This window comes from Apis florea, unplaced genomic scaffold (assembly GCF_048593485.1).
Source record: "Apis florea isolate Af1SG1 unplaced genomic scaffold, ASM4859348v1 contig_2897_pilon, whole genome shotgun sequence".
Taxonomy (NCBI): Eukaryota; Metazoa; Arthropoda; class Insecta; order Hymenoptera; family Apidae; genus Apis; species Apis florea.
Genome location: NW_028256665.1, coordinates 3,413,945 through 3,435,738, shown reverse-complemented (window position 1 = coordinate 3,435,738; position 21,794 = coordinate 3,413,945). Strand labels below are relative to the sequence as shown.

General features: G+C 21.8%; 4 protein-coding genes and 1 long non-coding RNA gene across 8 annotated transcripts; 2 read left to right on the top strand and 3 right to left on the bottom strand.

Annotated features, from left to right (window-relative positions):
- Nucleotides 1-183: 183 nt before the first annotated feature.
- On the top strand, nt 184-2,369 carry RpS3A (ribosomal protein S3A). Its single transcript, XM_003695175.3, has 5 exons — nt 184-267; nt 692-795; nt 1,069-1,391; nt 1,921-2,082; nt 2,165-2,369. The coding sequence occupies exons 1-5, from the start codon at nt 206-208 to the stop codon at nt 2,315-2,317; spliced, it is 804 nt and encodes a 267-aa protein (XP_003695223.1). The 5' UTR covers nt 184-205; the 3' UTR covers nt 2,318-2,369.
- Nucleotides 2,370-2,453: 84 nt separating this feature from the next.
- Nucleotides 2,454-8,937, bottom strand: LOC100871821 (putative fatty acyl-CoA reductase CG5065). 3 transcript variants are annotated; one of them, XM_012488646.3, is made up of 9 exons: nt 8,714-8,937; nt 6,360-6,580; nt 4,280-4,443; nt 4,061-4,196; nt 3,789-3,988; nt 3,468-3,720; nt 3,203-3,393; nt 2,830-3,087; nt 2,454-2,747 (listed from the first exon to the last, which is right to left on the bottom strand). In XM_012488646.3, the coding sequence occupies exons 2-9, from the start codon at nt 6,573-6,575 to the stop codon at nt 2,612-2,614; spliced, it is 1,554 nt and encodes a 517-aa protein (XP_012344100.1). In that variant the 5' UTR covers nt 6,576-6,580; nt 8,714-8,937; the 3' UTR covers nt 2,454-2,611. The 3 variants fall into 3 exon arrangements, with proteins under 3 accessions (XP_012344100.1, XP_086763807.1, XP_031773354.1); XM_086907681.1 differs by lacking the exon at nt 8,714-8,937 and adding an exon at nt 6,704-6,863; XM_031917494.2 differs by lacking the exons at nt 6,360-6,580; nt 8,714-8,937 and adding an exon at nt 5,072-5,212.
- On the top strand, nt 3,526-5,461 carry LOC147657732 (uncharacterized). The gene is made up of 2 exons (XR_015291946.1): nt 3,526-4,015; nt 4,832-5,461. It is a non-coding gene; the product is annotated as an uncharacterized LOC147657732 (long non-coding RNA).
- Nucleotides 8,938-10,999: 2,062 nt separating the features above from the next.
- Nucleotides 11,000-17,537, bottom strand: LOC100871579 (putative fatty acyl-CoA reductase CG5065). Of its 2 annotated transcripts, XM_086907682.1 has the most exons (8): nt 17,427-17,537; nt 17,276-17,361; nt 15,226-15,431; nt 13,142-13,381; nt 12,740-13,004; nt 12,190-12,492; nt 11,768-11,975; nt 11,000-11,590 (listed from the first exon to the last, which is right to left on the bottom strand). In XM_086907682.1, exons 3-8 carry the CDS (start codon nt 15,418-15,420, stop codon nt 11,329-11,331), a joined length of 1,473 nt encoding a protein of 490 aa, XP_086763808.1. In that variant the 5' UTR covers nt 15,421-15,431; nt 17,276-17,361; nt 17,427-17,537; the 3' UTR covers nt 11,000-11,328. The 2 variants fall into 2 exon arrangements, with proteins under 2 accessions (XP_086763808.1, XP_031773362.1); XM_031917502.2 differs by lacking the exons at nt 17,276-17,361; nt 17,427-17,537 and adding an exon at nt 15,036-15,143 and having other exon boundaries at nt 15,226-15,258.
- Nucleotides 17,538-17,614: 77 nt separating this feature from the next.
- Nucleotides 17,615-20,927, bottom strand: LOC100871941 (putative fatty acyl-CoA reductase CG8306). The gene is made up of 7 exons (XM_003695172.3): nt 20,555-20,927; nt 19,914-20,165; nt 19,584-19,833; nt 19,233-19,425; nt 18,877-19,116; nt 18,543-18,800; nt 17,615-18,466 (listed from the first exon to the last, which is right to left on the bottom strand). The coding sequence occupies exons 1-7, from the start codon at nt 20,744-20,746 to the stop codon at nt 18,328-18,330; spliced, it is 1,524 nt and encodes a 507-aa protein (XP_003695220.1). The 5' UTR covers nt 20,747-20,927; the 3' UTR covers nt 17,615-18,327.
- Between the last annotated feature and the right edge of the window lie 867 nt (nt 20,928-21,794).

Here is a 21,794-nt window from a genome sequence, read left to right as displayed (position 1 = left end):
TAAGAATTTAATTTTCAAATAATGTGCTAATTGTAAATAAAATATTAATTTTTAAAAAGATTATTTAAAAATGAAAAACAAAATAGAAATAATCAAATATTTCAACCAATCCGCGCTTACATATTTGTTAATAACTAACCTATAGATTGCTCTACCAGTTTCCGTTTCAGAGTAAACGTGTTTCTTTTCGTGCGTGGCTTCAATTATGGCGGTGGGTAAAAATAAGGGACTTTCGAAAGGAGGTAAAAAAGGTGTTAAAAAGAAGATGTAAGTAAATCATAATATTTTCTTAATGTACTTTAAATATTTCTTGTAAAAAATATTTAATTTTCTCTTTGAAATCATTAAAGATGCTTCATATTATAATAGATTCTGTACATCTGACATTCAAATTTCATGTTTAATATATTGTTTTTATCAATATCTATTAATTCATATAATTTTAGAATCATGTTTTTTTAGATATAAAAAAAATTAATTCAAAAATTTTTATTTTTAATTACAGACTTATTTATTCTTTATTGATTTCTTTTAAATAATATTAATATAAATTGAAATATATTGAATTTGATGCTTACAATAGTTAAATTTTGAGTTGAAATTATTAATTATGATAAAATTATGTATGCTTGTTAAAATATGAATATTTCTTAATCATTGAAATTCTAACCTAATTTTTCATTTGATACAGTGTTGATCCCTTTACTCGTAAGGATTGGTATGATGTTAAGGCACCATCTATGTTTACCAACCGTCATGTTGGCAAAACATTAGTAAATAGAACTCAAGGAACAAGTAAGATAATTATTTTTTAACTTTATGTTAAAAAATATTTGCAACTCCAGCTCCATCAAAGTTTTATTGTTACTTTATGGCGTTTTATGTTGCATAGAGAATAGCAGACAGTTACCATAATATTATTTTTTGTGATAATATTAAAACTAATTACTGCTACAAATTTATGTAAAAAATATAGTTTAATACATATTTAATAATAATTACTTATAGTTTCATTATAATATTTTAAATTATTTTTCATATTAATTTTATGCATTCATTATATTGCAGAAATTGCTTCTGAGGGATTAAAATACAGAGTATTTGAAGTATCCTTAGCAGATTTGCAAAATGATGGAGATGCAGAAAGATCTTTTCGTAAATTTAGGTTGATTGCTGAAGATGTACAACATCGTAATGTATTGACAAATTTCCATGGTATGGATTTAACTACAGATAAATTAAGATCCATGGTTAAGAAATGGCAAACTCTGATAGAAGCTAATGTTGATGTAAAAACTACTGATGGATATTTACTCAGAGTTTTTTGCATTGGTTTTACTAATAAAGATCAATTAAGCACAAGAAAAACATGTTATGCTCAACATGCACAGGTTGATATTTATATAAATAATTTATACAAATTTATAAATATATTATTTTTTATTTTTAACATTTGCAACTTAAAATGCATAAAGGTTAAATAACATTTTTGTGTTTTATGAAGTTGCATAGATTAATAAGCACTCGCTTACCACACTATTTTTGGACTAGAAAATAGTGATATTTGATGTTGCAACATTTTTTTATTAAAATATATTTATGGGATATATTTTGAAGATTAATTCTAAAAAAATATCAGTTAAAACATATTTGTAATTTATTTTAAATTATAAGCAATTTAGAATTGTGTTAAATAAAGTAACAAAACAATGTGATAATGAAATAACAAAAATAGAATGATCCTCGTTGCCACTTCATACAAATTTCAATTGTTTATAACTTAAGTAAATATTTTTATATATTAAGTTTTGTGTTTATTTTGGTTTGGTAGAATTGATTCTTCATTCAATATCCAATAAATATACTAACACTTTTAATTTATTATTCATAAGGTTATTTATATAAAATTGTTATATTTAGGTCAAAAAAATCAGACAGAAAATGGTAGATACAATTACAAATGATGTTACAAAAAGTGATTTAAAGGGTGTAGTCAGTAAACTTTTACCAGATGCTACTGCAAAAGATATTGAAAAAGCTTCACAAGGAATTTATCCATTGCATGATGTTTATATTCGCAAGGTATATAAGAAAAAATAATTATTTCTATAATTTTAATATCTTTTAAAAAATATTCGATAAATAGAAATACATTATATCATAGGTTAAAGTATTAAAAAAGCCACGTTTCGAATTGAGCAAATTATTGGAGCTCCATGGTGATGGTGCGGGTAGTAAGAGTGAAGAAGTAGGCGAAAGTGGTTCAAAAGTCGATAGACCAGAAGGCTATGAGCCACCTGTACAGGAATCCGTTTAAGAGAATTTTCTTTCAAAATTTGATATAAATAAAAACCACGTTCCAGTGTGAATATCATTCTCTATTTTATTTTTTTTACTTACCTATTTATTGCTTCCCAAAAAAGGAATATAAGGTAAAATTCAAAAAAATTTGATTTTATTTGTAAATATTTATTATTGAAAAAGTAAATTTATTATATTAATTATTCTATTAATTAAAAAAAACTATAAATCAATAAAAAAAGATCCATAGTTTATTTCGTCGTTATTAAGATTTAAAATTAAAATATTAAAAACTTTGTAATATGAATAGTTAATGTAGTAAAGTTCGAGTGACGAACAACCAACTTCCTATTAATAGTGCTTTGAAACTCTCATTCCAGGATGCAAATACATAAATCAATAATATCAAAAAAAATATTTTTGTTATTATATCAATCCAATACATACTGCAATAAAAATTATATATGTTAATAATTAATAACATTTTATAACTTCCAAAATTTAATTTTATATTTAAATAGATCTTACATTCTTAAATGTCTTCGAGCAGCTGGTAAAGTTTCTGGCGGTTCGTTCAGTATATAAATTCTTGCTGCTCTTATACATGTTTCAAAATATGCATCTATATCCATATCTTCCCCATGTAATTGATATTTTCCATATTCCACAGGATTAAGTTTATCTCGTATTTCCAAAAGATTTGAATTTTCGAAGTCCCATTGATTGTTGGCATAATATTCAAAAACTTCGAAACCTTTTTGAATCCGACGTTGTATACGGCACATACTATTCATAGTAAGAGTTTTTTATCCTTTAATGTCGTCAAAATATTTTGATTTGGAAATAATTGATGATCTATAATCTAATTAAATGAAAAATTATAATTTTCAAATGTACTTACATTGGCTTATAACCTGCAAGGAAAAAAAGTGCATCTATGAAATAAGCAGGTATCATATGAAAGAATAAAACACATATATTATGCATGAGCCTTGATCTTTTCATACTTCCACCTGGATACCAAACAACTCCATTCAAAGGAACTTTTTCTGTTATTTTTCGACCCCTGGCAATGATTTCTGCCCATGATACCTAAAATTTTCATGTTAGGACACATTGAATGTATATATAAATTACTATTACTAATTATATTAAAAATTATTTACCTTAAATTCACTACTGCTTGTAAGATTGTAAACTCTCTTTTCATGATCTTTACAATAGATAAAATTCCAAGAAGCAACAAGAATTGCATTTACTGCAATATCAACAGGAAGATAATCAGCATAACCACTATCATTACAATACATCGTTCGAATAACACCTTTTCCAGCACCAATCAAGAGTCCTGTTGGACCATTAATATTATCTGTCCATCCTGGAAGAGGTTCTTTCCATATTGGTATAACTATGCTTGGTCTAAGATTTAAAATAATTTCCGGTTAAAAATATTTATTATTTCTATAAGTATTTATTTTTATTTATACCTTAATATAATTGCTGGAATATGCGGCATTGCTTCTTCAACAAGACTTTCTGACAATGCTTTGGTAAAGGCATATGTATTAGGAAAGTGTGCTAAAATTTTACCTGTCATAGCTTCAACTACTTCATCATCCATCCATTCTACACATTTAATTATTTTATGAGGATTTCCAGGTGGTGGATAAGGTTTTTCTCCTAAAACCTGAGAAAATCATTTTATGAAAAAAATGTAAGTATTCGTATTTAATTTTAAATATGATTAGAGATATAATACTTTTTCTTCAAGATGACAATATGCTGTACTGATATGAGCAAATAATTTTAAATGTTTCATCTCTTTGGCTAATTCCAACATTTGCTTTGTACCACGCGTGTTTAATAGTACTGCTTTTTTCAACATTTCATCAAACCTATAATAATTTGATGATCAAATTCAATATTATTTATATTGATATTATAAATATATGTTTCTAATACATTCATTTTATATTACCGTACTGTAGCAGCTGCATGATATACAATATTAATCTTTTCACAAAGCATTTTTCTATCTTCTGAAGAAAGACCAAGTCCAGGTAGCGATACATCTCCGTTTATAACAGTTACAGATTTTTTAAGTGTTTCTGCACCTCTTTGTTTTTTAACTTTTTCAAATAGCTGAAATAATTTCTCAATTATTTTTTAATAATTATTCATTAATTTTATATACTTAATATACTTAATATACTTAAATATAAATTGATGTATTGAACTCGAATTAAAAATCGTTCGTTTTAAAAGAAATTCTTTTTTAAACATGATTTTATTTGTTTTATTTTTATTTTTATTGTTGTTTATTTATTTAACTAATTGATATTGTAAAATCATTAAAAATTTTTTAAGTTTAGATAGATAATTATCGCAAATAATTAAATATAAAATCTGAAATACTATTATGCGTTTATATGAAATGATTCTTAGAATTGCTATTACAAATGATGTGATTAATAATTTCTTCATTAAATAATATGTATATAATTACATATATAATTATTTTCTTTTACAGAAAAGTAATCAACTGATACTAATATAAGAACATTTTTACTTATAATTATTATAATATGACCAAATTCTTCAACCTTCATTCATTATATACTATATGAGATGTGATTTATATACGTATATATATTACGTGAGAGAATGAGGTCCAGAGGTCAGCAGCACAGAAGATGTGACATAACAGACAGTTTATGAAAAATAAGAACTTTCACTGAGTATGAAATTTTAAAATAATAGAGATAATAACCTTTGTCATCCTTTTCTATGATACGGCCTTGACTTCGTTTCTTTTTGTTGCAATACATATTTTTTATCGTGTAAATCGTAAATTTTACTGAATTCGAAGAAATAAGCAAGAATTGCGTTAATCACCAGAAGTATTTCAAAATGTATTGCATTCTATCAAAGATGAAGATGACACTTTGACTATTAAATAACTCTTTTTTATTTGATTCACGACATTATATGTTATATGTTAGAATATTCCTCATTATATTAAACTACTACCTATAATATATGTCTTTTTCTTAATTATATAGAAATGTGATGTAATATTCTATTTAATTGATTCTTGTTAATTTTGATAAATGAAAGACATTTTTTTTAGGTTTAAATAAAATATATAAGTTAATAATAATTTGAGAATTATAGTTAAATCAATTATAATGAATTATAATTTGCCATATATATATATATATTTTTATCATAAAATATTTTAATAGAAACGTCAAACTTAAGTTGATTAAAATTTACGATATTTGCATTATGCTAAGTTACTTTTATTTTTTACTTAGATCAAATTTGGTTCTTTATTTTTTTCAATTGTATTTGATTTTAATTAAATGTAATATGTTTTCTTTTTGTTAGATAAAATTTATAATAACTATTAAAAAGTTTAAATAATACTTTTTTTAACATTTTTAACATTAGATTCAAAAAAACATGAAATGTCGTTATTCCACCAAAGTTATTTTTACAATATAATTAGTTTTGAAAAATTTCCTTTTTTTTGACAGTGAAAATAAATTTTTCAATAAAAATGAATTCGTATCAAGGTGCTTTTCTTGCACAATTTTATCTTTACATAATTAAACTTTCTCCATGTGATTTACAAGATACGTGTTGCAATACCTTACGCATTAAAAAAATCTACTCCTATTATAACATTATTATAATAGTTTCTAATATAAATTTAATAGAAATTAATTTTCATAAAATATTTTTTAACAATATATATATTTATTTATTTTTTCAATTCATTCGTTTAAACAATGCAAATTTTATCTCAAGTATTTTTCTCAGAAATTAGGTTAGAAGAAAACTTATACAAAAACTTATACAAGAAACTTATTTGCGTGTTCATAAATGGTTGAATTGCTTTCTTATATAATATCATCAATACATATTAGATTAATGGAATATTTTTATGACAATAGTTTAAAATCTACATCAGTATATCTATATTTTTATGCTAATATTTATTTTACTCAAAAATTGAATAATCACATAAAATTCCAATGAGATTATATATTTACCGGTGAATTGAAGATTTCCTCTAAACGATGTTTTGGATTTTTTTCTTTTTTCGTTCTGATCAACATATAAATTTGTTCTATGTCCGGTAAGCATCTGAGAAATTTTTCAACAATAACTTTTCCTAGAAATCCAGTGCCACCAGTGATTAAAATGTTCTGATTTTTTAAAGATTCTGCTATTCTATCAGATACCTCCTCCATTTTTGATTCTGCCATTATATCTAATCAAAAAATAATTTTTATGTAGATAAATATATTTAAAAAAAGTAAATATTATATATTTATTTTATTATATGATGAAAAAATTTTTCATATTATATTTATGTTAAATTCTAAGAATTAACTGTAATTCCAATGTATATCGGAAAAAAGATATTGTTGGCGTTACACTAATTTAATGAAAATTGCAGTGTAAATTTCAAGAATTGTGACATGTTAAATAATGTTAATGATATGATTAAGATAATGATATATATAATTTGATATATGTCAAAACAGTATAATATTTAATATTTCCTTTATTTCGTATTCAATTTTTATTCATATGCATATATGAATAAAAGTTTCAGTTTTGCAAGCAGTATTACATATGCAAATGAATTTTTTTCAATCAAACATTTATAAACCAATACGTAAAATAAACATACATCTTGAGAAATATTTTTTTCAATAATAGTAATCTATTATTTTATTACTTTGGCCGATCATTTTAAACAAACCATGTTAATAATTATATCTAATTTGCCTATAATTTCGCAATAATGACTAATTGTCCGTCAGATGAATGAAGCAAATGTAGCAAAAATTGAACAATTTAAATATCATTAATGGTTGCAATTATTAAGATAATGATTGTAAATTATGGTAGTGGAAATTATGCGTTTATATGAATTATGGTAGTGGAAATAACATCACTGATATGTTAGAATTATAACCCGTAAGGGGGACCGACGAGTTTCGAAATTTGTTTCATTTTGTCTTGAACTCGTTGAGTCCTTTGAATGGTAGCGTACCCATAGACCTGAGTCAATGAATTTTTCTTTTTCAAGTATAAGTTACTTATACTTTTTCTGAATTCTATAAAATCTTGAATATTTCAAATTACTTTGACATATGGCGTAAAAGTATTTTGAATATTTTTAAAAATTTAAAAAAATATAAATTAAAATTTAAAAGCTAAAGATATTGATTAAGATATTGATTAAGATATTGATCTTTCAAAAATAAGATGAAGAAAGAAAATAGAGTACGAAAATTATGAAATTATAAAGTATTAAAATTAAGTATCAAAAAACGAATATACAAATTGTTTTATGAAATAAAATTTGCATAAAAGAACGAACATTATGATTATGCAAACATCTCGGATGGCGTAATGGCTTTTACAGTGATGTAAAAACATCATCGTATTGACAAAGAAACTTGGATACTTTGGAAAAAATCTTTATACTAAAAGATTTCATAAATTTGTCGCTTTTTTATTGAAAAAAATTTTTTTTTATTTCTATTTCATTGATTTTTGAATAAAAATGTTACATAATAAAAGTCTGAATTAATAATTTTATAAATATATTTATTATATAAGTGATGCAGCCAAGATCATATAGTTTTTGTGATTTTATAAAAACTTAATAGGAAATTGCTATTATTTTAATTTTTTGTTATTGAATCACATGTTGAAATTTAATTTCTTTGAAATAAAGAATAAAGAATAAAGAATAAAGAATCGCATATTAAAATATTATATAAATTTGGCATATTAAATATTTTTAAATTGTTTAATTTAGAACATTGAATAGTTAAATGCATAATATTCAAATAGTTAAATACTCAATAATATGATTGATAATATTGAGTATTTGATATCTGATAATTTATACTCTATTATGAATATATAATGACATAGTTTTGAATTTAATAAATTACAAACTTTTTAAAATAAAGCATACATAACTTTAAATAATAAATTTAAAATAAATTTAAATAACTTTGAAATAAGTTGAATCATTCTCTTATTCATTGGAAAATTTCTATCACTATTATTTTTGAATGTTGCTTCACTTAGAATGTTTTTTTTCTTTCAATAATTATTTTTAATCATATGATTTAAGAAAATTTAATGTTACAGACTGATAAATTAATTATTATATATTTAGCATATATATTTATACATTTTTAATTCATGTAAAAGATTTAAAAAAAAATAAATCTAAAACAATAAACAAATATAGAAATAAAATTAAATTTTACTTTATTATCTAAAGAAGAATATCAAAATTTAATTAAATTGTATATCTTTTAAAAATAAGATGAAAAAAGAAAGGAATTACATACTTTCAATGTCAAACACTTACTTTTAAAAATAAAAAAAAATTTCTCAAGCTTATTCCTCAAAGTTCACAAGTGAATAATTGGTGAACGAAATGAAACACGACTGTTACTTTATAAGTGACCGGCTTTAGTCAATCGGTGTTACTTGGACGGTGAGCACGATACAGACTGAGAAAGCATAATGTTGGCCCAATATTTTCTTAGATGATCTCAATGTACTCCCTATTTACTTTCGTATGGTCCGTTTGGTTACTGCTCTCCCACCCTTATTCAAGAGAATAACTTAATATTTAAACTATATATATATTCGGTCATATTTCATAATCGAGGTTTTAATTTTTATAATTTTATTAAAATTATATTTCATTATTATGAAAATTTTTTGAAGAATATGTGAATTATAGAGACATATTTATAAACGGATATGATTCATATTTTAAATTTTCAATATATTAAAATAAGTATAGATAAATTTTTATAAATATGTATCAATATTCGCATTAGAATAATTAATTTTAATTTCAATTTTGATTTTTTTTTTCTGTTGATAAAGACATAAAACTAGATAATTTAAAATGCGATTAATGTAATTCAAATTTAATGCAATCTATTAATATTTAATGCTATTCAAAAGTTAATGAATGTACATATATTTACTTTACTTTAACTTAGAACATTACTTTAACAAAACATAATTAAAGATAATTTTACGAATTTGAAAATTTAAGGATTTAAAATAACATAAAAATATTATAATCTTGATTAATCGATAATACAATTAATTAATTAATCAATAAAATATTGATCTTGAAATAGATAATACTTTGATATGCAATTCGCATAACTTTTTTTTTTTTTTTTTTACTAGTCATTTTTCTTTAATTAAAAAACATTAAATGTCAAAAAATAAATTAATATAAAACAAAAAAATATGAAACAAAACTAAAGATATTCTTGTTCGAAAAAAATATATATATGTATATATGTAATGTATATACCTGAAACCGTAGTTAAAGAGTGAGAGTTGAAATGAAAAAGTGAGAGTGAAAATGTGAGTGCTGGGGAAAAAAAGAGAATATGTGCACGAGTGAGAACGAAAACAGATGAGCAAGACGAGTATAAGATTTCGACATTCTTTGGGTATTACCGGATTCGTGTGCTTTCATGATTTTTCGTTATATCTTCTTATTTTCTTCATATAAATCGTTCATTGATTGAAAATATATGGTAAAAGTGTTCAATTAATCAATATTTTTTTTTATATTTTTTCTTCGGCATTTGATTAAAAACATGTGTTGACAATTCTTTTGTAATTTATATACTGTATAAATCATTCTTATACAATCCTGTATACTCGTTGGGTAATTTTATTCTTTACGTTCTTTATATAACGCGCAAAAAAATAATATAAAAAATATATGAAAAAACAGACAGATTAATTTATTTTATTTATTAATATTTAGAATGTTAATAATGTTGATCTAAACTATAAATTGATGAAACAATAACTTTGATTTAATATTAATATTTCCAAATATTTGTATAACTTAAAATCATTTTTATAATCTAACTCATGAAACATTTTATTTAAAAAAAATATCGTTCTTTGAAAAATAAATTTTTGAAGAAACTTTCTTATCTTTCAGAGTAGAAACTTTCACGATGTAAGAATAGTGTGAAAATAAAATCCAAATATAATTTTACTCAATATTTATAAAAACGATTATTTTTGAGATTAACATAATATTGTAATATACTATGAACTATTATTAGTCATGTATAGTAGATATCTCATGACGAATAGCGAAAACTTTTCTATTTCAAATATTACTTCAAATATTTGCATGACTAAGAAGTGACGAGAAAAGAATTTCTCGTATTAACCTGAGAGATTGTGCGAACAAATATGTCGCGTGAGAGCAAGAATTTCGAAATTTCAAAATGTCATGACTTGATCTGTAATTGCGGTCAAGAATTTGGAAATCTAAATAATCACACTATTAGAAACTTTTTTATACTTATTTAAATTGTATTAATTCAAAATTTTTCTCTAATAGGAAATACTATGAGATTATAATTAAAATTAAAAGGAAGAAATTTATTAATATTTGAAAGTAATTTTGCATTATGTTATTGATAATGATATCAAATATAATATAATGGTTGATATCATTTCTTTATTATATTTTATTTACTGGCACATTCTTTACAAATTAAATAAAATCTTTAATTATTTCATTTAAGCACCTAAGTCAAATTCTTATAAATATTCTGTTATATATTATTAAAACTTAATTATTAAAACAATCTTTTTACACATTAAAAAATAAATATATTTATTGTTATATATAATATAATAAATATCTTAAAAATATTATAATTGCAAATACATATTCTATGATAGCAATAAACAATATTATATTGAATTATATCTTATTAAAGAATCATTATTTTATAGTATATAATAAAATAAAATAGTTAGCCTGAAAATAATTGTGAATGTGATGTAAAATATATAGTTTTTATAGCATTTGAGAATAAAATAAAATAAAAATAAAGAAATATATTGCCATTTTCAGATAAAATCAATTATTATACAATATTATTATACAATTTGTTAAGTTCAAACACAATCTGTTTAAATGAATTTATCCAAGAATAGAAACCATACAAGAAAGATTGTAAATCCGATCTTAGCAAACCAATCAGCAAAATACAAATATCTAATAACTTTTCGTGCACGAGGTATGGTAGAAAGATCATCTTTTAAACAATATTGTCTAACGCCTAATATATATTTCAACATGAAACTATCCCAAGATATGGCTTTTGTATCCATAAAGAATTTTTCTCTATCAGATGAATTTAGTTCAAGTTGCAATTTTCTCATGCGGTCATTTCTGAAAATCGAAATTAAATTAGAATAAAATTTTAATTTTAATATAATATATCATAGCTTATCATATGATTAGAAAGAAATTAAGAATTCTTAATTCATCATAAACATTGAAAGATCCGAAGATTTATAATTTAGGTAACTTATTGAAAATTTTAAAAAGATATTTTTTCATAATTACCGAAATTCCCATTCTTTAGTAGTATAATACTGTATCAATCCTATACCATTGTTAACTTTTTGGTGCACTCTTATTAAAAATGGTTTGTTTCCAGTTAGAAAAATAATAATATCTATGAAAATTGCAGGTATATAATGGAATAAAATCACACGTATCCAATGATAAATTTTTAATCTGGTAATACTTCCACCTGGATACCATAATAGACCTTAAAATAAAATTTATAGATTAATTTTAGTTAAATACGTAGATTAAAACATTAATTGTTTCTTTTTATGTATGTAGAGTTTATTATTATTATAAATTGCTTTATAAATATTATTATTTTATTTATTTCATTGATATCATTGATATAGAAAATTTAAATTAATTCGTTTCATTAATTGTATTATAGAAATATATATTATAATTCTTTTATCAACCTGTGAATGGATACATTATAGTATATTTCCTTCCAATTTCTACAGCATAACCCCAAGAAATAGGGTTTTCAAGTCCAGAAGTAACGTTCATAAATATTGGTTTTTCAGGTTTTTCTCTTCCTACTTTCCATGCCAATCCAATCATCGCATTAATCGCCATATCACAGGGAATTAAATTCAATAAGTAATTGTAATTACAGAGAACAGTTCGTATTACTCCTTTTCCAGCACCTACCATTAAACCTGTTGGTCCATTCATATTGTCAATCCAACCAGGCATTGGTTCTTTCCATGATGCGACCACTAAAATTATATTAAATATTCATAAATTTTAAAATTATATTGCACTTTTATTACAAAAAAAATGTATAGTTCAAAAAAATTAAAAATAGTACAAATCATCTTTTAAAAAGTTAATAATTTTGAATCTTTTAAAATAAAGATATATATGTTATGCGATATATATGAATATTAATATAGAAAGAAAATTTAATATATAATAGAAAGTTTATTTAGAAAAGTATGTAATAAAAAAAAATCTAAAATTTACCTATAGAAGGTCTTGCAACACCTGCAGGTAGACCACTTTTCTGCACCAAATCTTCAGCAAGTGCTTTACTTAAGGCATAAGTGTTTGGTAATCCTTGTAATATTTTTGGTGTCATAATTTTCTGGAAATCATCTGTCGTATCATTTACCATTTTTATAATTTTTTCAAGTTCTACAGGAGCAGGATAATTTCTTTCTTCAAGTACAGATTCATTACAGTGACAGTATGAAGTAGAAACATGAATGAAGGATTTTAAATGCTCCATCTATGTTAAAGATCAAAACATAGAAAAAAATGTTTTAATAAAAAATGAAAATTATATTACTTATAAAATCAGAAATGATTAAAATAAATTATTCTTAATTTTATATTCTTAATTTCATAAAATTAATAAATATGTACCTTTTTTGCAAGATTTATAACATTCTTGGTACCCAGAGTATTTATTGTTATTGCCTGTTTTAATGTCAAATCGAATTTAACATTTGCCGCCATATGAAAAACAACGGAAACTTCTTTTAATAATCTCTGTTTATCGGCAGTCGATAAAGCAAGATGTTCGTCAGTAGTATCACCTTGTATTAATTTAATTTTTTCTATTTTTTCAGGATATTTTTCTTTAATTATTTTAAGTGGATTTTCCTGAAAAATTAATCAATTTATCATATATTTATATAATAAAAATTTTTTATATATTATTATGAAATTAAAATTTTTATATAATCATTCCAATGCGTAATTCTCATTCAAAGCAGTAACAGGAAAAAAATATTTGGATTGAGAACGGAAGCGATTTCTTTATATAAAAATGCATTTTAATTATTTGTGTGCATATATTTCTGTTACATTGAATAGAATATATATTCTTCGTGATTTTCTAGGACATCTTAAAATCATATATAGTGAAATTACTGCATACCATAAGTTTAAGTATGGCCCTTTCACTTTCGTTCATGTATTATTACAAATATATCTTATTAAATTATTAATATTAATAAATATTTTTAAGCTATTTAGGTATCAATTATAGCATAATATCAATTCAAGTAATAGCAAATAATATAAACGACATATTTAACGCAAAATTTATAATAATAGTTTATAATAATTAATAATTTTTCATAAAAAATATCGTAAGATAGAATCGCTAAATAATTTTCTTGAATATAAATTGATTGGCATTTTTTGCATTATTTATAAGTATATTTTAAAATATAATTCATAATCGATAAATGATCAAATCATAATAGTTGTATGTTTTGCATTATTCAGTTCCGGATAATAATATTTGAAATAAGAAATAAAAATATTTATCTGAAACTATTTCAATTGATAATTAATTTGCTATAACAATTTACTGCTATATTAATAAAAATACTTTTAAATACTTTACTAATAAATTTTAATTAATAAATTTATTTAATATATTTTAAATAAATATTTTCCCTTGATATATTTATTGTCATAAAATAAGTGAAATATGTGAAGTCTTTAGATATTACTTCAATTCAACAAAGCTACCTCAATAATTTTCAATACTTTTTACATGAAATGTACTCAGCACTGGCATTGATGCTTTCTCTTTTAATTTTTTTTTGAGCCTTACTCATGACACAAATTTGTATATGGTATATACCTTATATATATTGTGACACATACCAATTATATTATTAAGTAATAGTTAAAGTAATTAAGAAGGACTAGAAATAAATCAATTTTAAAAAATTTTTCATTGGAATTGAAAAATTCAATTCTTTTCAAAATAAAAACTTTAACTGAAAACTTCCAATTTTATCTTTTATTTATAAAACTGTACATCTATATATATATATATATATATATATGTATAGATAGATAAGTATTTCCACATTCTAAAAATTAACATTTATATTAATTTAAAAAAAAAATAAAAATACATAAACGCATGAATCTGGATAATATTTTACAAAATTAAAGTTAAGGATCCAAACAATCTTAATTTGTTAAGTGAGTTATTTCTTAATCAAAAACTCGTTTTTGTACAAAATTTAATAACAAGGTTAAATTTTAGTTAGATCAATTTTTAATTCGTGCAATATTAAATAATAAGAAAATGATAAGTAAAAAGTTAAATATTTAAAACATTGACAAGTTGAACGAAAAGTTAATCTTTTTTTAATAATGTCATTTTACAAAGAAAATAACAAATAATAGTAAATAAGATATTTTAGCTTGTTTCTAAAAAAAAAAAAAAAAAGAAGGATAGAATTAAACTTGAAATCTCTGAAATTTCACTACCTTCATATATATGACGTACCATTCAAAATCATTTAATGTTTGTTGCCTTTGTGAAATTTTCACAAATTTCTGGAAACACTAGAAAGCTTTTAAAAGGAATGTTGTTTTCTTTTGATATAATCTGTTCCTAAAATTTATTTTAAAGCACTATGAGTTGTAATAATTTTTTAATTTAATTTCAATATATTATAAAATATATATACTCATACTTTTATCATATATTGCATTCTGGATTGCGGATCGACATCTCTCTTTTTTCTAATTAATACAAAAATATTTTCAAGATAATCGCAGCTGACCAACAGTTTATAGATTAAAACCTTTCCCATAAAACCAGAACCGCCAGTGATGAAAACGTTTCGACCTTGAAGCCATTCGGAAATAGATGGTACGTCTGATGCCATTTTTAGAAAAGCTGTAAGAGAAAGAGAATGACCTTGAAAAAAATCTCGAAAAGTGGTTAAACCTGTTTATAAAAGATAACTGCGTATTTAAACACATATTTTTAATTAGATATTATATAAATTTATAAATGTAAATTTTCCTTATTCTTTTCTTTCTTTTATTTTAATAATTATAAATTATTTTACAATAATTATTTTTTCATTCTCATATTGAAGATACGAAAATATAATTATGTAATATAATATATACATTTCTGAATATTATATAATATTGTAGTTTTTTTTTCCTTTTGGATATCGAATAACATGGAAAGATACATTTATAATTGAAAATTTATAGAGCAAAGTGAAACAAAAAAAATCTAAGTATAAAAAAAAATAATATATAATTTTATAATATATTATGTTTATTATATTTTATACTAAACATAAGAAATATAATAAACATGAAAAATAAAAAATTTTTCATAATGAAAATTTTCAATATATTTATATAGGAATACAATGAATCATTTTATGTCATGATAATTAATAGAAGAGAGACAAAATATAATTTAATCAGAGAAAATATAAAATATCCTATTAATATTAATATTAAAATAAGCATCTGTTTATATTATTAATAATTCAAAGTATTTTGTAATTTGTTACGGATGTTTCTTTTGATCTTTAGAAATTTTGCTATCGTGCTTGAAATATCATTAAAGATAAAAAATTGCATGAATATTGTTTTAAATAATTTTATAGAATATATTGCATAATATACATAATATTTATTTTTCAAATCTTAAAAATTATTTATAATAAATCGATGATATTTTGATTAATTTCTTATACATGATTTTTTAATATATTTTATCAAAATTGTATATAAGAAAAGTAATTTAATCTACAAAAAATGCGAATTTGATTAATTGATTTTCACAAATCCAATACATTTATAGAAATAAATATTATTAATACAAATAAACATAATAACAAAATATCATTTCACAATTAAATTTATTTTTAATTATATTTTAAATAAATATTTTTTAATGATATCATATTATAATAATAAAATATTGAAAAACAAGCGAGTAAAATATCTCTTCTTGTGCTTCTTACGAACATATATTTCTTTCTTCTGCAAGATTTTTTCTATATAATATATTTCTTTTTCTGAAATACTAATTTTTTATATATTATATAATTAATTTTTATATAATTTTATATAATCAAAATAAAATGTTGAAATTTTTTTTTTCATTTTGATTATATATAATCGTTTCTTATTGTTCTTTTTTTTTATCATTTTGTGACAAAAAAACAGGAAGGAATTTCTTGTACGATAACATTGATTGCCAATTATGTTAAAAATCGCTTTGTTATAGTATTGATTATTTTTAAATATATAAAGGTATATTTGAAAGATCCAAATTTTTTTTTTATTTTTCTATATTAATATTTTTATTTAGTTTTAATGAAATTTCGATGAAATTGCACTGTATTTTTTTTTAACTTATATATTTTTTAAATTTATACTCGATTAATCATATATAATATAGATTATCGAATTAAATTTATTTTAAATTAAAATATAATACAAATTAATTATACTGCATATTTTGAAGTTAAACAATTCAATTATAAAAATTTTTTTAAAAACGATCAATCATCAATCGTATTATCCAATCAGGAAATTAACAAAGCTAAAAAAATGAAATTTTCATTATCTATTAACTCATTATTATAAATTAAATGCAAATGATATTCTATAGTCTCCCAATTAATCCATTAATAATGTATATTATTTTCCATAATAAACTCTATAACATTTGATCTTAACTTCATAAAATCATACTGCAATACGTACCTTACAAAAGCTGATAAATAAATGAATAAATAAAAATTAATCACGAAAAATTCTCAATATGCACAATTTTATCACTTTTCACAATTCTAAAAAATTGCATCAAATTATTAATAATAGATAAAACAAAAAGAAGGAAGAAAATAAAATTAACCGTTTTCTCAATTCAAGCAACGATCGATGAATAGCAGAAACGAAGAAAAAGATCCTCGATCATAAGAAAGTAACGAGAGGTTCTGGCAAAATGGCTAGTACGTTCGCTATAAATATCTGTGTGGTGGGAATTTATAGGATAGCAGGTATCAAGAGATTGGTAATTCTTCGACTTAATAAAAGTATCGATTGATCGTTTTTTCATTTTATTTTATTCGATACATATTATTTTATTTGTCATTGGTATTTGTGATTGGATATTGATTGAAATAAGATGAATTAGATATTGTAGAAATCGATTGATAAATCTCATTCGAATTAATTCAAATGAAATAGCGCGAAGATTAGACTGCGCGCGCGAGTTGATTTACTGGTTTAGTTAGCGCAGCCTTGACAAAATAAATGAGGTTTGAATTAACATCTATAACATCTTTAACATTTATAAGCTTCATTTTTAATTATTTACAAATTATATCATATCAATAGTTCGAATTTTATTGTTTTATTATATATTTTTCAAACAAAAAATTCAGAAAAATGAAAAAGGTATTTCTTTATTAATTTTTAATTTTGAAAAAATTTATAATATAATTTTTATTATAAATTATATATTATAATTCTTTTAATACAAAATTAAATTATTTCAAAAATATATTATATATATTAAATAACATTACTTTCCAACACCATTTTTAAAGAAAAGTATATAAAAATTCTAAATATGTTCTCAATACTAATAATAATAATAACTTTTTGCTTCTTATTTCGTACTAAAGAAAGCAACGTTAAGCAACGTAATATATATTAATATCATATCATATATTTGAATTATGTTAAGATATCATAAATCATCAAATATACTTTATATAGAAGTATAGTTTGATTTAAATTTTAGGTATAATTTAAAATTGATCAAAAAGAAAATAAGTAAATGGAATGATGAAACCAGTTTTAGTCCATGTACTAGCAAAGATAGTTTTGATCAGCCACCAAATAAGTCCTAGCAATGCAAATTGTAAACCCACATGAGCAACTAATAATCTAAAAAAAAAAAAAAGAATTTTATATTAATATGTTATTTTTTTTTTTTTTTAAATAAAACAAGATAGAGACTCACATTTTATTTTTAAAACGGGCTCTTGCCAATGTTTTTGGTGATTCTTTATTTAAATATGTCCTAACTCCTTGTGTCAAATTAACAAAATAGTCTTCCCATATTAATGGTTTAATATCTAAATTGAAGAGATTTTTATCAAGATCAGATAAAGAATTATGTAATTCAATTGTACGAGTGTTATAAAACTTCCATTCAGTAAAGATAAATTTTTCTAGCCGATTCAATGAGTTGTTAATATTTGTATGTAATCGTACCAAACTATAAAAACATAAATATTCTTATTAATTTTATTTATATATAATTTTACATGAAATTGTTATAATTTATAACTTACATTGGTCGTCCACCAGCTAACTTCGTAATTGTATCCAAAATATATGCTGGAATTAAATGCACAAATATTGCAGAGATTTTAAATAAAAAGATTGAAGACAAAAACTTAAGATGTGGATACCAAACTGCACTTTGCAATGGATATGTATGTAAATAATTATTGATTTTTGATTCTATAAAATTCCATTTAAATGGATTACATGTACTAGATGTACAATGATATACTTTCAATTCTTTCTTTCTATAACAAAGAAATATTATTGAAATAATAATAATAAAAATTTCTGAAATAATTTCAGAATAATATATAAAAATATATTATTTTAAATTTATTTTTCATTAAAAATTTGAACACACCTATCTTGATTAACAGCATAAGCAGCAATTATAATATTGTTTACAACAATATCTACTGGAATATAATCATAAATTAATTCCTTTGCAACTGGTAATCTTCTTACAACACCTTTGCTAGCACCCATTAAAAATCCTTGAGGTCCATTTTTTGATATTGTCCATCCAGGTACTGGTTCTTTCCATGATCCTATAACTATAAATATAAAACATTTAAAATATATAACATTTAAAATTATATATAATTATAATAATTCTCTTTCTTTAAATTTTATTTTTAATAAAATTACTAAAAAAATAAAAATAAATTACTAAAAAAATATTTAAGAGCATTTTCATATTTAATATACATACTCATTGATGGACGTACAATAGCAGCAGAAATAGCACCATTTTTAACTTCATGTTCAGCTAAATGTTTTGTAAATGTATAAGAGTTTGGATGGTCTTTTATTATATGTTGTTTTTTAGTTTCTAAAGTTATATTATCTAATTTTTCTTCAAGTTCAAATAATTCATTTACATCAAATGGCGCAGGATATAGATATTCTTGTACTTCACATAATGTTGAGTTCACATATGCACTAGAAATATGTACCAGAGCCTGGAACAATGAAAAGTAAAAAGAAATTATGCTTCATATTAATAAAAAATAAATTATAATCATTTAATTAAATATTTTACTTTGAGATCTCTTATTTCTTGACAAAGCTGTACAACTCTTCTTGTACCCAATAAATTAATATTTATATTAGTTTTTAAATCTGCTTCAAAATCTAATGTTGCTGCAGAATGAAAAACAATTTGAACCTCTTCAACAAGAGTTAACCTATCTGAAGATGATAATCCTAGATTTTCTTCTCCTATATCACCAGCTACAGGAATTAATTTTTTCAAAACTTCTATTTTATTTTCTTCTTTTAATCTATCAAATACCTAAAATAACAATATATGTAAATAATAATATAATTATAATATAATTATAATTTAAAATTAATTAATCATTTATTAAATATTTCAATATTTATGGAATAACTATATAACTTTCAAAGTTAAAGTCATATAAAAAAATGTCTAATTTATATATGTATTGCATATATAATTTTAATATACAATTATACTTTAAAATAATAATGACTGAAAAATATTTTCATGTTTATTAAAATATCAATTAATATTAATTAATTATTGAAAATAATAATAAAATATAAATATTTTGATATTTTTTAGATAAGATAAGATGAGATAGATAAAAATTATGATTCAAAGAAAAAATTATTTAACAATATAATATATAATATATATTTAGAATATATATTTCTTACCGAATTTTTTTTAAACTCTTCCAATCTTTCATCTATTTGTTTTCCTTTTTTTGGTCGTAATAACAAATAAATATTTTTTATATCAGGAATGGATCTCAATAATTTTTCGATTAAACAAATTCCGAGAAAACCTGTTCCACCAGTAATAAAAATAGTTTTATCACTGTAAAAATCAATCACGTTTGATACCATTATAATTTGCTTTTGCAATATTTTTATTTTAAAAATTTCACAAGTACAGAAACTTATGTTCTAACTGTAAGAAATGAACGTTGAATGAGCCACTACACGTATAGTAAATACTTATAATGTGACACGAATTCACCATCACTTGTTTCATGTAAATGTAAATTATTCGACCAATAGTGATGTCGGATTTATGTCGTATGTGTATTATGTCTGTGTAACTCATTTAGTGACAACGAATTCGCGTTTTTGTTGGATAATATTGAAATTATAAAAGAAAGTAATTAAATATATTCAAACAGATAACTCAAAATATATTTTTTTTCTTATTAGAAAAACTTTTTCATTAATAATAATAAAAGAACAATGATAACTAATGAATCTTATTCTTTTGATACTAATATATTATAGTGTTTGATATGTATTAATTATTTCAATTATGATTTTCAATTGTTATTTCAATTATAATTAAATATGCAATAAAAAATATAATATAATTAAACAATCTTTCAATGAAAGAAATATCCCGAAAAATATTAAATATTTTTTTCATTTGTAACATAAAACAATTTTATTTTGACATTATTAGTTTAATGTCATTAATAACTTATCATTATTAACATTTATTTTCTTTAATTTTTATAGTATAATTAATAGTATAATTTAAAATATATTATATTTTATTATATATTTTTATGTTTATTTGTTCATTTTATAAATATTTATTATTTTTTTATATTTAAAAAATTTAATAAATAGTTCCAATTCAAATCGACATGATTTCGAAAATCAAATTGTTTGAATAATGCACAACATTCGTATTATATTAACATTTAATATATGCATGATTAGATATTATATCATATATAGTTTATAAGCAAATTTTCTAATTTATATCCTTGGAAATAAATAATTTTTAATTTATTGATATAATTATTTGAGATCAGATGAGAGTTTAATTGTTATAACTTAATTCTTATAATTATATAATACATATAAATTAATATATATATATATTTATTATATAATTCATTAATATTCAATAAGTGCAATT

Bases quoted from the DNA above. Each gene is read 5' to 3' on its own strand.
- RpS3A (XM_003695175.3), top strand. From the start codon at position 206: ATGGCGGTGGGTAAAAATAAGGGACTTTCGAAAGGAGGTAAAAAAGGT. The intron at 796-1,068 runs GTAAGATAATTA...ATTATATTGCAG, and splicing joins AAATAGAACTCAAGGAACAA to AAATTGCTTCTGAGGGATTA. The intron at 1,392-1,920 runs GTTGATATTTAT...TGTTATATTTAG, and splicing joins GTTATGCTCAACATGCACAG to GTCAAAAAAATCAGACAGAA.
- LOC100871821 (XM_012488646.3), bottom strand. From the start codon at position 6,575: ATGGCAGAATCAAAAATGGAGGAGGTATCTGATAGAATAGCAGAATCT. The intron at 4,197-4,279 runs GTAATATAAAAT...AAATTATTATAG, and splicing joins CATGCAGCTGCTACAGTACG to GTTTGATGAAATGTTGAAAA. The intron at 2,748-2,829 runs GTAAGATCTATT...TTTTTATTGCAG, and splicing joins GCTCGAAGACATTTAAGAAT to TATGTATTGGATTGATATAA.
- LOC100871579 (XM_086907682.1), bottom strand. From the start codon at position 15,420: ATGGCATCAGACGTACCATCTATTTCCGAATGGCTTCAAGGTCGAAAC. The intron at 13,382-15,225 runs GTATGAGTATAT...TTAATTTTTCAG, and splicing joins GAATGCAATATATGATAAAA to GAAAATCCACTTAAAATAAT. The intron at 12,493-12,739 runs GTAAATTTTAGA...ATATAATTTTAG, and splicing joins TGTTGCAAGACCTTCTATAG to TGGTCGCATCATGGAAAGAA.
- LOC100871941 (XM_003695172.3), bottom strand. From the start codon at position 20,746: ATGGTATCAAACGTGATTGATTTTTACAGTGATAAAACTATTTTTATT. The intron at 19,426-19,583 runs GTATGTATATTA...TTATATTTATAG, and splicing joins TATTGTACGTCCATCAATGA to TTATAGGATCATGGAAAGAA. The intron at 19,117-19,232 runs GTGTGTTCAAAT...TCTTTGTTATAG, and splicing joins TATGCTGTTAATCAAGATAG to AAAGAAAGAATTGAAAGTAT.